At 38.0% G+C, this 14,212-nt stretch overlaps 1 protein-coding gene across 1 annotated transcript in view; it reads right to left on the bottom strand.

The window, feature by feature from the left end:
* Positions 1–13,801, bottom strand: part of LOC117334604 (protein flp-like) — a 45,917-nt gene extending 32,116 nt beyond the window's left edge. The window contains exon 1 of the mRNA XM_033894301.1: positions 11,745–13,801. Coding sequence (XP_033750192.1) covers positions 11,745–12,043 — 299 coding nt within the window. The 5' untranslated portion in view covers positions 12,044–13,801. The remainder of the gene's footprint in view (positions 1–11,744) is intronic.
* Positions 13,802–14,212: the final 411 nt, after the last annotated feature.

Genomic DNA, 14,212 nt, shown 5'->3' with positions numbered 1-14,212 from the left:
CCCAGTGTTCCAGAGATCCGTTTATTATTGATACGATTGGGGTACTTAGAAGACAACACACATATATATCTGTTAGCTGGATCTAGAAGACAGCGGACCAGTTTCACAACAATAACGGTGGTGCGTCGTTACTCTCTACGGTTTTCAGGAACTATCCATTTCATCAGATCATTGAGATATTATGTTCATTAGAGCCGTATTACTTAAAAGTGCGTTTTTAATGTTTGACAAATTGTCTCGACAATCAAGATGATAGTACAATTATTACGTTACTTAAAATTAAAAGAAAAACAATTAGACTTCGAATCCCACTTCCTTCGGACACAACAAGAACTTTTATTACACAACAAACATAAAACGAATACCTATATATTACGCCTGTGTACGATTTATTCTTGTTTAAATGTATTTCCTCTTTGTCGATTTGGTTTGGTTTGTTTTAATTAACGTCCTATTAACAGCTAGAGTCATTTAAAGACGTGCCAGATTTGGAGGTGGAGGAAAGCCAGAGTACCCGGAGAAAAACCACCGGCCTACGGTCAGTACCTACATGTAGCAACTGCCCCACGAAGGTTTTGAACTTGTAACCTAGAGGTGGAGGGCTAGTGTTAAAATGTCGGGACACCTTAACCACGACACCTCCATATTGATCTAGGTCACGACGACACCTCCATATGGATCTAGGTCACGACGACACCTCCATATGGATCTAGGTCACGACAATACTCACCATATGGATCTAGGTCACGACGACACTCACCATATGGATCTAGGTCGAATCCGGGTTAGGTTACATTCCCAAAAATAAGAAACTATAATGGTGGCAACGGAACCACTAGGTATAGTAACAGGCATTGAAAACGTCGTTCTTCACATCGCACAAAAAATGAGATCATGACTCGACCATAAAACTTTCCTATGTTCTCCATCAACCTACATCTCTCGAAATCATGTGATGCTTTTCTTTCCGTCAGAAATCAACATCATCTCTCACGGAAATCGTGATAATGAAAACAATTAAGTCCTTGAATATTTGATCAACTTAGACTATCATGTGGTTTTCCGGGATTAATACTTGAAGTATGCCTTTATGGAACATATTTATGTAGAACACACCAACAATAGCCTCTATGTTGACTACACGGTACACATGCGTGTTGTATACATATTAGCACTAGAGGTAAACAATATGTCGGGTTTTTTTTGTTTTTTGTTTTACTGTGGACGTAATTATATTGATTTAAGAATAAAATTAAACAATTCTGTAGCTCGGCCTACATATCGACAAAGACTAGCACGTGATTTTTCATTAAAACATTGTTGCATAATAAAAGTTACACTTTGTATATCGAAAGACCAATCAAAGCACTCGTAACTACGGGCGTTATCTCTTCAGACAGGGTGTGACGTAATGACTAACCTTGACCTTTTCATTATCAATACACACGACGGGTGATATGGACATCAATCCCTGCCATATTTCATACACAAAGATTAATTACGAACACAGCGGAAGAATTGTCTTTCTAAAATTGATTAGTTTCGTTACATTCTCAAAAGCATACGGCATTGTGTGTTTTTCTCTTTTAAAACATCCCGATCATAGACAGTGTTTCTCAATAGGTGTCGGCAACTTAAACATGGAACGTTGTTATGGAACGACAGCTGTCAGTAAATGTTGCTTTGGAGATGGTATCACTTTCTGTATATGGCCGATTGGGGGAGGGGAGAGGGGGGGGGGGGGGGGGGGGGGGGGGGGGGGGGGGGGGGGTGACGAGGAGGGAGAGGAGAAAGAAAGGGGAAGTGAGACACATTGTGATCCCTTCCGTTATTGATTGCTCATTTTTATTTTGTTTTCACTCCTCAGGTCATTTAAGTTTTACATGTAGAAACATATCATTCCTTATTCATTACCATTGTATAATGTGAATGATTTGATCCGCTGATAGTTTCCTTCCCATGGGTCTCAGTAAATTCTAATTCGGACGATTGCTGCTAAAACGTTATACCGTTATCATGTCGCAGCGAAACATCACATACATACAATGAATTAACTTATCAATGACTTTGTAAACCTGACACACAATCGGAATTGATGTCTCTTTTATTGCTGACAAACACTTTGACAACGCGCACATTTTGTATACTACAGTAACACACAATGAAATATGACATGTCTCGAATACCGAGTGTACCAAACTGTCAGACTACGCTGTAATGAGCGGCCATGCGACAGTCTGCTCTCTAACGAAGGGATGTCGACAGCGCGTTGTGTGGTTTTATTAGAAAAAAAAAGTAAAAAAAACAAACAAACATGTTCATACCACTTCGCATTGATATTGCTGCCGATTTTATTAGAGAGAGAAGCACAATACTAAACCTGTATCCAAGAAGTATACAATCTCTACTGTATCGAAATGATCAAAGACATCATAAAATGCGACAGTTTGTAGAAATATTTAGTCTGAAAGATGCGGTTGAATCGTTTCCCACATATCTACGGTTGAATCGTTTCCCACATACCTACGGTTGAAACGTTTCCCACATATCTACGGTTGAAACGTTTCCCACATATCTACGGTTGAATCGTTTCCCACATACCTACGGTTGAAATGTTTCCCACATATCTACGGTTGAATCGTTTCCCACATATCTACGGTTGAATCGTTTCCCACATACCTACGGTTGAATCGTTTCCCACATATCTACGGTTGAATCGTTTCCCACATACCTACGGTTGAAACGTTTCCCCATTCCTTCGGTCGAACCGTTTTCCTTATGCCTACAACAAAAACGTTTCTCATATCCATAATTGAAACGCTTCCAAATACGTACCTTTAGTTGAAACGTTTCACCTTCTTTACGGGTGAAACTTTCCGCCATACTTACGTTTTCAAATGTGCAGTAACAATTTTTAAACTAACTCCTCGCAGATTGGCGATCTGAATTTTAGATTTGTTTTTCATTGATATTTGTTTACTTACCGGAAGTTGGTAATTTCTTTGCGGATGAAAACCAGGACTTTTTGAATTGTAATTGTAAACGGTGAGACAGAGATGACGACTATAACCCATGGCTGTTAGAGAGTTACAAATGATGCAGATTTGTCGATAATTTTAACATTTTCTCCTTTTATAGACTTCCACACGTTCTTCGGCATCTGTCTCCCCTAATATACACTGAAGACATGATTAGTTCTGTCGCCACCAGGCGTCGCTACTGATATTATCCTGACGACGCTATTTCGTCGTTAGCAACAGTCGCGGTATAAACAATCCGCATTATTTAATGAGCTCCACATAGTACGAGTCTAGTCATTAAATCGACTGCATGTCGCTTTAGAAATATAACCCAAATCACGAGAATCTTTTCTCATTTTATGACCCTGCGCCTGTTTCATTTTAGGTTTGGATATAAATATATATAAATAATCTAGATAGTTTTGATATACAGACAAGTATAAATACATTTCATTGTCGACGGATCTGTGCCATTACGTCGTCTCGCTGTGAAATAATGATAAATGTCCTCCTTAAATGAACCTTACAGGAAATCAAGAAAACATGACATCACTGTTCAGGTTTAGATTTTCGGTACTCCCGCCCACAGGCAGTCATTTGAAAATCACCATCATAAGAAAACTTCACGTCTGGCAGTATGGACAAACGCTAAGGACAGTGTCCTAAATAAAATTGCAAACTTTAGCTTAATATCCGTATCGATATTGCTCAGAGTTAACGTTCAAGTAGACTGCATAATTCGTGTAAACCAAGTATCTATTGTAACAGTTAATCTCGGTCGTGACCTTTCTTCCAAGACACGAAAATACCGGTCACATCTTAGTATCGCAAGCGAAGGCATACGAAAAGTTATCATCCTGAACCTGCAGAAACGTCACCATATATGTGCAGCCTCTGGACCCTCAATTCAAAAACAAAGTCATAAAGTAGGAAGTCCCTGCAGCTAGGGCGTAAGAACAGTACCTGCTGTCCCCATTGAATTGATCCACTAAGAACAGTACCTGCTGTCCCCATTGAATTGATTCACTAAGAACAGTACCTGCTGCCCCCATTGAATTGATCCATTAAGAACAGTACCTGCTGTCCCCGTTGAATTGATCCATTAAGAACAGTACCTGCTGTCCCCATTGAATTGATCCATTAAGAACAGTACCTGCTGCCCCCATTGAATTGATCCATTAAGAACAGTACCTGCTGTCCCCGTTGAATTGATCCATTAAGAACAGTATCTGCTGTCCCCATTGAATTGATCCACTAAGAACAGTACCTGCTGTCCCCATTGAATTGATCCATTAAGAACAGTATCTGCTATCTCCATTGAATTGATCCATTAAGAACAGTACCTGCTGTCCCCATTGAATTGATCCATTAAGAACAGTATCTGCTGTCCCCATTGAATTGATCCACTAAGAACAGTATCTGCTGTCCCCATTGAATTGATCCACTAAGAACAGTATCTGATGTCCCCATTGAATTGATCCACTAAGAACAGTACCTGCTGTCCCCATTGAATTGATCCATTAAGAACAGTACCTGCTGTCCCCATTGAATTGATCCATTAAGAACAGTACCTGCTGTCCCCATTGAATTGATCCACTAAGAACAGTACCTGCTGTCCCCATTGAATTGATCCATTAAGAACAGTACCTACTGTCCCCATTTAATTGATCCATTAAGAACAGTACCTGCTGTCCCCATTGAATTGATCCATTAAGAACAGTACCTGCTGCCCCCATTGAATTGATCCATTAAGAACAGTACCTGCTGCCCCCATTGAATTGATCCATTAAGAACAGTACCTGCTGTCCCCATTGAATTGATCCACTAAGAACAGTACCTGCTGTCCCCATTGAATTGATCCATTAAGAACAGTACCTGCTGTCCCCATTGAATTGATCCACTAAGAACAGTACCTGCTGTCCCCATTGAATTGATCCATTAAGAGGAAATTATTTTGAATATTTCTTTCTTCTGAGACATCAGGAACATTTTTATGCCTAATGTAACCCCTGCCACTGCCTTACTGCCTAATGAATGTAACCCCTGCCACTGCCTTACTGCCTAATGTAACCCCTGTCACTGCCTTAGTGCCTAATGTAACCCCTGCCACTGCCTTAGTGCCTAATGTAACCCCTGTCACTGCCTTAGTGCCTAATGTAACCCCTGTCACTGCCTTAGTGCCTAATGTAACCCCTGTCACTGCCTTAGTGCCTAATTAAACCCCTGTCACTGCCTTAGTGCATAATGTAACCCCTGCCACTGCCTTACTTTAGACCTTTTTACTTAAGCTTTCACCTCTATTTTGTTTAACGTCCTATTAACAGCCAAGGGTCATTTAAGGACGTGCCAGGTTTTGGAGGTGGAGGAAGGCCGGAGTATCCGGAGAAAAACCACCGGCCTACGGTCAATACCTGGCAACTGCCCCACGTAGGTTTCGAACATGAAACCCAGAGGTAGAGTGTTAAAGTGTCGGGACACCTTAACCACTCGGCCACCGCGTGGTTGTGATAATCCAGTCTTAAAAAGTCATGTATGCTATCAGCGACGTTCAACACTACAAACTCTTGGGGAGAATCGGTCCATTCCTGTGTCACTTTGATGGATTCGAAGGCATGGTATGCTAATGTATACTTGTCACAAAAAATGTCAGGGAAAAGGTGGTCCTTAGTGGGCACCAATTAGGTAAAATGACCTTTTTGTGTTGATGTGGTATTCTTCCACTTACGATATTGCAAAATAACTAATATATTTTATGCTTTGATACAGAGATCGTGCTATCTGAAATACTACCCAACCGAATGGTCAGTACAATAAGAGAAATCTATTCCGTGAATCCAGTATGAATGATCAGAACAATGAAATAAATATAACACCTGTTGATTCTGTCTGAAATTTCAGTGTAATCAGAGAAATATAACCTGTGGATTATGTCTGAATGTTCAGTACAATAAGAGAAATACCATCTGTGGACTAAGTCTGAATGGTCAGTCACATCAGAGAAATATATCTTGTGGATTCTGTTTGAATGTTTAGTATATTCAGAGAAATATAACCTGGACATTCTGTCTGAATGGTCAGTACAATCAGATATTTCCCGTAATTACCATATCAGATGAACCTCTATAGTCGGACAATCACACAAGATCAACGTTACAGCGATACCCATCCCGACTAGATGTTAGATTTCATTCTGTTTATTTGTGTTCATAAATCAAACTAGATTTAATTACAGATCATGTTTACCAGTATACAAAAGTTCAATTTATAATCAGCAGTCCGCCATCTAATATATCTCATGGGGCACAAAGACCTCTGGCCAACGAGTGGACACAAATCACCTATTGAACACTATACGTATTCTTGTCAATGACCCGAGGACCTGTGTGTACCACCAATCATCGTGATTCTCCGTAATTTTAGGCTTCAGTAGGGACGAATAGCTAAATCATTAGTCAACTGCGCTAATCACATACATTGTATATATGTATATTCTGTTTAAGTATTTCTACCTAATTAGCGTCGGCTATGGAAATCACGTGACACATAACAACATCGATTTATGCAAGACTTTCTATATGAGGTATCCTAGCAACAACACCACGTGAGAAAATAACCTTTTTCATGACCTTATCGAATCAAAACTAACGAAAGGATAAGATACTAGTCGAATCAGGCCTTTATTAAAATTATATCGTGTTAAAGCGGAAATTACAAGTCTAATCTTAACTAGATTACTGCCGTTTCCTATTCATTACCAAGCATACATGACACGCAAACTTCATGCAACTTTATTGTGAATTATGATTAATTGATGCAACATGCTGCAACTTTAAACTATTTCTAAAAATATCGGAATTTAACAGATATGCATACTCCCCATGGATGCCAAATGAAATCAGTTCAATGCTTAAATATATATATTCTGTAACAAATATGACATTAGTAGCAGTTGATAAATGCCACTGTTTGATTAACGCCATGTTTATCAGGCTAACAAGAGAGTCAACTATTTCATAAAACATTAAAGTGAACTCGTTAAGATTTTTCCAAAAGATACTGAGATGTTTCCCAAATTGAATAACTATTTCTGCATTAAACCGTCGACACAAAAGCACTAGCTCAATTGATGATAGTAAGATTTCCCAGTGACAAATTACAAGCCGCAACTTCGCATTACCAATATACCACGACAGTGTACACAACCCACAACGGGAGAACATGAGCGATTTCCGTTGTTCGACTAGACGTGTGCTATGTCCTATCGGGATGTTCCAAAGCATACTACTTCACTCAAGATGACAATGTGGTATCAGAACGTAAATTTTAACGGAAGAACATACAACATAAACTTTAATAAGTATGTCACAAACTGGAAAGTCACGTGATCATCAGCGCGATTCGCAGAGGCGATATGAATGCGTTGATGATGGCAGCCATCAGAAAATCGGGCCGTACGAATGACGGAGCAAGCATAAAACTGTCAAAATCCTTTTGCTGGTTTCAATGTGATGTTCCAGTGTTTTACTGATAAGGAGTAAGCTTGTCCTCGTTAGTGTTGCGTACCCTGTATACAAGTTGATCAGGTGAGATGAAATTGATTTAACCACACCAGATATTGTCACCTCCATTTATCTAAGGAAAGAGGGCTAGGGCGCTAAAGAAAATCTCTACATTTAAACCAATCTACACATGGCGTATTGTTCTTTCAATCTGTGCTCGAAGAATAATTTCATCCCAGTGCACAAAATAAAATAGAACGGTTAGCTCCTAAAATAGTACTAGCCCCTATTATACCACAGTGGAAGCATTGATTTATCCGCATCCGAGTTAAACAAGGTTTTAGGTAAAGTTGACTCTCGTTTATTTCCATGATTGCAGTACTGAAGTGTATAGCCGACACTTGTGTATAATAAGTTGTACAGTGTATAGCCGACACTTGTTTATAATAAGTTATACAGTGTATAACCGACACTTGTTTATAATAAGTTATACAGTGTACAGACGACACTTCTGTTATAATAAGTTATACAGTGTATAGCCGACACTTGTGTATAATAAGTTGTACAGTGTATAGCCGACACTTGTTTATAATAAGTTATACAGTGTATAACCGACACTTGTTTATAATAAGTTATACAGTGTACAGCCGACACTTGTTTATAATAAGTTATACCGTGTATAGCCGACACTTGTTTATAGTTAGTTCTACAGTGTATAGCCGACACTTGTTTATAATTAGTTCTACAGTGTATAGCCGACACTTCTGTTTAATTAGTTCTACAGTGTATAACCGACACTTGTATATAATAAGTTATAGAGTGTATAGCCGACACTCTGTATAATAAGTTATACCGTGTATAGCCGACACTTGTTTATAATAAGTTCTACAGTGTATAGCCGACACTTGTTTATAATCAGTTCTTCAGTGTACAGACGAAACTTCTGTATAATAAGTTCTACAGTGTATAGCCGACACTTCTGTATAATTAGTTCTACAATGTATAGCCGACACTTGTTTATAATAAGTTATACAGTGTACAGACGACACTTCTGTTATAATAAGTTATACAGTGTATAGCCGACACTTGTTTATAATAAGTTCTACAGTGTATAGCCGACACTTGTTTATAATAAGTTATACAGTGTACAGACGACACTTCTGTTATAATAAGTTATACAGTGTATAGCCGACACTTGTTTATAATAAGTTATACAGTGTATAGCCGACACTTCTGTAAAAGTAGTTCTACAGTGTATTACCGACACTTCTGTTTATAATAAGTTATACAGTGTATAGCCGACGCTTCTGTTTATAATAAGTTATACAGTGTACAGACGACACTTCTGTAAAAGTAGTTCTACAGTGTATAACCGACACTTCTGTTTATAATAAGTTATACAGTGTATAGCCGACACTTCTGTTTATAATAAGTTGTACAGTGTATAGCCGACACTTCTGTAAAAGTAGTTCTACAGTGTATAACCGACACTTCTGTTTATAATAAGTTGTACAGTGTATAGCCGACACTTCTGTTTATAATAAGTTATACAGTGTATAGCCGACACTTCTGTTTATAATAAGTTATACAATGTACAGCCGACACTTGTTTATAATCAGTTATACAGTGTATAGCCGATACTTCTGTTTATAATAAGTTGTACAGTGTATAGCCGACACTTCTGTTTATAATAAGTTATACAGTGTATAGCCGATACTTCTGTTTATAATAAGTTCTACAGTGTATAGCCGACACTTCTGTTTATAATAAGTTATACAGTGTATAGCCGACACTTGTTTATAATAAGTTCTACAGTGTACAGCCGACACTTGTTTATAATAAGTTGTACAGTGTATAGCCGACACTTGTTTCTAATAAGTTCTACAGTGTATAGCCGACACTTGTTTATAATAAGTTATACAGTGTACAGACGACACTTCTGTTATAATAAGTTATACAGTGTATAGCCGATACTTCTGTTTATAATAAGTTATACAGTGTATAGCCGACACTTGTTTATAATTAGTTCTACAGTGTATAGCCGACACTTCTATTTTTAATAAGTTGTACAGTGTATAGCCGACACTTGTTTATAATTAGTTCTACAGTGTATAGCCGACACTTCTATTTTTAATAAGTTGTACAGTGTAAAGCCGACACTTGTTTATAATAAGTTATACAGTGTACAGACGACACTTCTGTTATAATTAGTTGTACAGTGTATAGCCGACACTTCTGTATAATTAGTTTTACAGTGTATAGCCGACACTTGTTTATAATAAGTTGTACAGTGTATAGCCGACACTTCTGTATAATTAGTTGTACAGTGTATAGCCGACACTTCTGTATAATTAGTTTTACAGTGTATAGCCGACACTTGTTTCTAATAAGTTCTACAGTGTATAGCCGACACTTGTTTATAATAAGTTATACAGTGTACAGACGACACTTCTGTTATAATGAGTTATACAGTGTATAGCCGACACTTCTGTAAAAGTAGTTCTACAGTGTATAGCCGACACTTGTTTATAATAAGTTATACAGTGTATAAACGACACTTGTGTACAATAACCTGATAGGTTTACTATATCTAGACCCGACACCTGTGTATAATAACCTGATAGATCTACTATATCTAGACCCGACACCTGTGTATAATAACCTGATAGATCTACTATATCTAGACCCAACACCTGTGTATAATAACCTGATAGATCTACTATATCTAGACCCAACACCTGTGTATAATAACCTGATAGATCTACTATATCTAGACCCGACACCTGTGTATAATAACCTGATAGATCTACTATATCTAGACCCAACACCTGTGTATAATAACCTGATAGATCTACTATATCTAGACCCGACACTTGTGTATAATAACCTGATAGATCTACTATATCTAGACCCGACACCTGTGTATAATAACCTGATAGGTCTACTATATCTAGACCCGACACCTGTGTATAATAACCTGATAGATCTACTATATCTAGACCCGACACCTGTGTATAATAACCTGATAGATCTACTATATCTAGACCCGACACTTGTGTATAATAACCTTATAGTCTATTTTATCTAGACCCAACACTTTATTATAATAATCTTATAGTTTCTGAAGTGTTTGATACGTAACATCTTTGAGTGATAATCATGTTCATATAACTTTCATGTTCGGATTAAGTTCAATCCTCTCTCAAATCATTATTTGAAAAAAATTATTTTGACGCCAAATTCACATAATTTGCCTCAGAGATTTTCGATTATTACGTAATTGTTTACAGAAAGGAAGTGGACATGAAACAGGTCATCCATTTTAAGGTAACTGAAAATGTGTGATAACTAGTTATTATTTTGATCGACATCCCATTTGCTAAATTTAGAATTAAAGAGACAGCACACAATCGGGTAACACCAGGTCTTAAAAAAATGAAATTAACTAAAATCAAGTTAAATAAACTTACTCAACCTCCAAAAGTTTAATAAATTCAATGTTTTTTTTCTATTAATACGCAATTACCTGTGTGCTATAATATCTATATGCGAATGTATTATTGAATATTTTGGAGGTGTAAAGTTTGAACAAATTTGTTTAAGACTAGTTGTATGTTTTTATCTGTCAACTGATGGCCACATACTCATGTACTGGTCAATCTTGGTATCTACGAAAGCGCGTGCTTGTGACTCTCGCCAGATACGTAACTGGTAGTGTATCGAATTTTGGTAAGTATTTCTCCGACCAATCGTTGTCAATAGGACTTGCGTGTTGCCAACTAATTATCTTAACATACTCATTGTTTCATAAACGTTAAAAATGATTTCTAAAAAATACAAATAAAAAGATGTCACAAGACCATAAATCAAAAATTTCAAATGTCGAAATACGTCTTCTAACGTTTAAAGAGGAAACTTAATAGGCTATGTATTATTCTGAAATGAGAAAACCCCATCCATCATTCTAAATCTTAGATATATTTGTATGTATGAGTCCAAATATTGTTTCGTTAAAGAACGCTCAGTTACAGAAAAATCAATTACCGTTCAAAAGCTACTAAAACTAAATAGCAGAGAACAGAATCTGCTCCAAGATAATTGCCTATTTTAAACATCGGAGAGAGCAAAAAAGACTACATTTTCCATTTCAAACATAATTGTGTAAATTACATGTTAGCAGAGTAGGAGAGGAGCGTGTGTCAGTAGTGTGTAGGGCAGTACTCACTCTTTAGTTCTGTGTAGTAGTTTGACAAGCAGCGTAGATGCAAAGGCCTTCGAAAGCGATGCTATTCCAAATATGGTTTTGTTTGAAACAGGCTCCTTGGTTTCCAGATTTTTAACTCCATATCCTTTCGAAAACACAATCCGGCCATCCTTGACCACCGAAATGGCCATACCTGGGTTTTTATTGCACGCTAAGACCATTCTAAGAGTCTTGTCCACCTCTTCCTCCTTCAGTCCACTTTCGGCCAGAGAAAATACAAGTAGTAAGTAGTAGAATGTGATCATTCGTTGCCTTTCCATGTTGGTGTGTACGCGACAGATGTAGTTATGCTATCGAGTAGCACTAGCACTACCATCCCCCTGAGCCAGTCTCCCTCAGGCACGCTACACCCCGGCGGGCTGTCTAGTGACAAACCGGTGCAATATTTACTGAGAGGTTGGGATGAGAACGTCCTCTGTTGAAAATTAATTCCAATTTGCCAATTTTAAAGCATTCGATTTTGTCCACGTTGTTTAATTGACGTACTAGGTTAATTTAGTAACTACAAGATTCCTTTCATCGAAACGTTATCTGGTCTCAACTTAAGTGACATCCGACAGAGAAAGCTATGTTATAATGAGAGAAGGGATAAACATACAATAGTTTGTGTTAATGATGAATTATTGGCGCTGGTTACGGTTAACTAGCCGGAATTCGGCTTACAGTTCTCTATCGGCTAGCGTTAGTAATCACTGGTACACAATCTCTGTTTCGAGAATTAGAATGACCGTCTGCTGTCGCATGCAGCCTATACGACCGGTGTGCTCACGGTGTGTCCGTCTGCAGTCCGCCTGTAGCCTATACAAACGGTGTACCCGAGCATATCACGGTATGTCCGTCTATTGTCCGCCTGCAGCGTATACGACAGATGTACCTTAGTACCTCCCGGTATGTCCGTCTGCTGTCCGCGTGCAGCCTATACGGCTGGTGTATTTGAATACTTTACGGTATGTACGTCTGTTGTGCGCCAGTAGTCACGTGTTCATATTCATACACCAAAACAGCTGTTGCTTGGGTTCCCAGTATCCATGTTTCTTTAGATTTTACATACACTGTACATGCAAGTGGTAAGAAAAGTGTATGATAAAGTACGCCAAAGTCTCTCTTTCTCTCTAGTATCAACCTATATGCAGATACATGTTTTTGTGACGTCACAGTTACGTTACGTTAGTTGTATCTAGTATCTACACTGAACGTCTCTCCCCGGTATCTGCCTGTACACTGTATATGAAATAGGGCAGTTGTATTTTTTACGTCACTGTTTCTCTGTCTTGGATTACCTATATGATGACACTACAAGAGGTGTATCTCTGTGACGTCTCAGTTACGCCCTATAGTATACCTGTATATAAATTGTATGACAGGTGTATCTTCGTGACGTCACAGTTATTTTTCTGCCTATAGTATTAACCTCTTTATAGAGAGTATGACAGATGTAACTTTGGATACTTCATTTCGCAACTTCACAACAGTAGTGTATGTGGTAAAAATTATACTATCACTTGAATCCAATAAGATTGATTCCACTTGCCAATTAATTGAATTAAAGATGAATAATTTTTTAATTCCTTGATTTAAATCACACTTTTGTTATAGTTTCCGAGGTTGAATCCTTTTTGCACTTAGGTAATCCCAGGTATTGGTGGTTTGATTAATTATCCAGTATTGTGGTTTACACTTGAACTGTCCTACGTTAACTCCTTTTGTCAGGTGGTCTGGGTATATCCACGTTACACTATCAGTATCATATTATATCACAATATGTTGTGTGTAAGTATTAGTTCCATATCAATTGTTGCTGTGCTGGTATCATTTCGTCTCACCGCTTATAACATTTAAAGCGTTCGACGCTACGGAGGATGACAACAATAGTTTTGTCGGCTATGTACGCCGACTCCCGTATGTTAAGTATCTGTAGCATGCAAGTGTACTCCAGGGGCTGTCTAAGGTTTGTGACAGCCGGACGACTGCGGACTAGAACTTCATGTGTTAAACCAACAGTAACATAACAGTTAGGCCGAGTGATTAAGACACCACACAACAGTTCGGCCAATTTACAAACCCACAACTTACATATAAATGTGTATACTACCCATTTCTGTTGTCGAACAGATCACAGCTCGACTGTAGATATATAGATATATTAGCTTCTCCACAAAACACACACAGTGTAAGAAACCTCCGACACAGTAGATATGTATATGTGTTAGACACACATGTAGTACATTATAGTTAGTACTCTCGGAACGGTGTCGGGTTTTGTCTTTTATATTACGTGCAGTCTATGGTCGGGGACTCAGCCGTATCTTAACACATAATCATTCAAAGCTATTTGTAACTAAAGTCGAGCTATTTAAAGCAGAAATCAGGAGGAAATGACGCAGCATTTGTATGCGAATCTACTTATGTTTTGTTATTAAATAGTTGAG

Source organism: Pecten maximus, chromosome 9, assembly GCF_902652985.1.
Source record: "Pecten maximus chromosome 9, xPecMax1.1, whole genome shotgun sequence".
Taxonomy (NCBI): Eukaryota; Metazoa; Mollusca; class Bivalvia; order Pectinida; family Pectinidae; genus Pecten; species Pecten maximus.
This window is presented reverse-complemented; position numbering and strand designations above follow the sequence as displayed.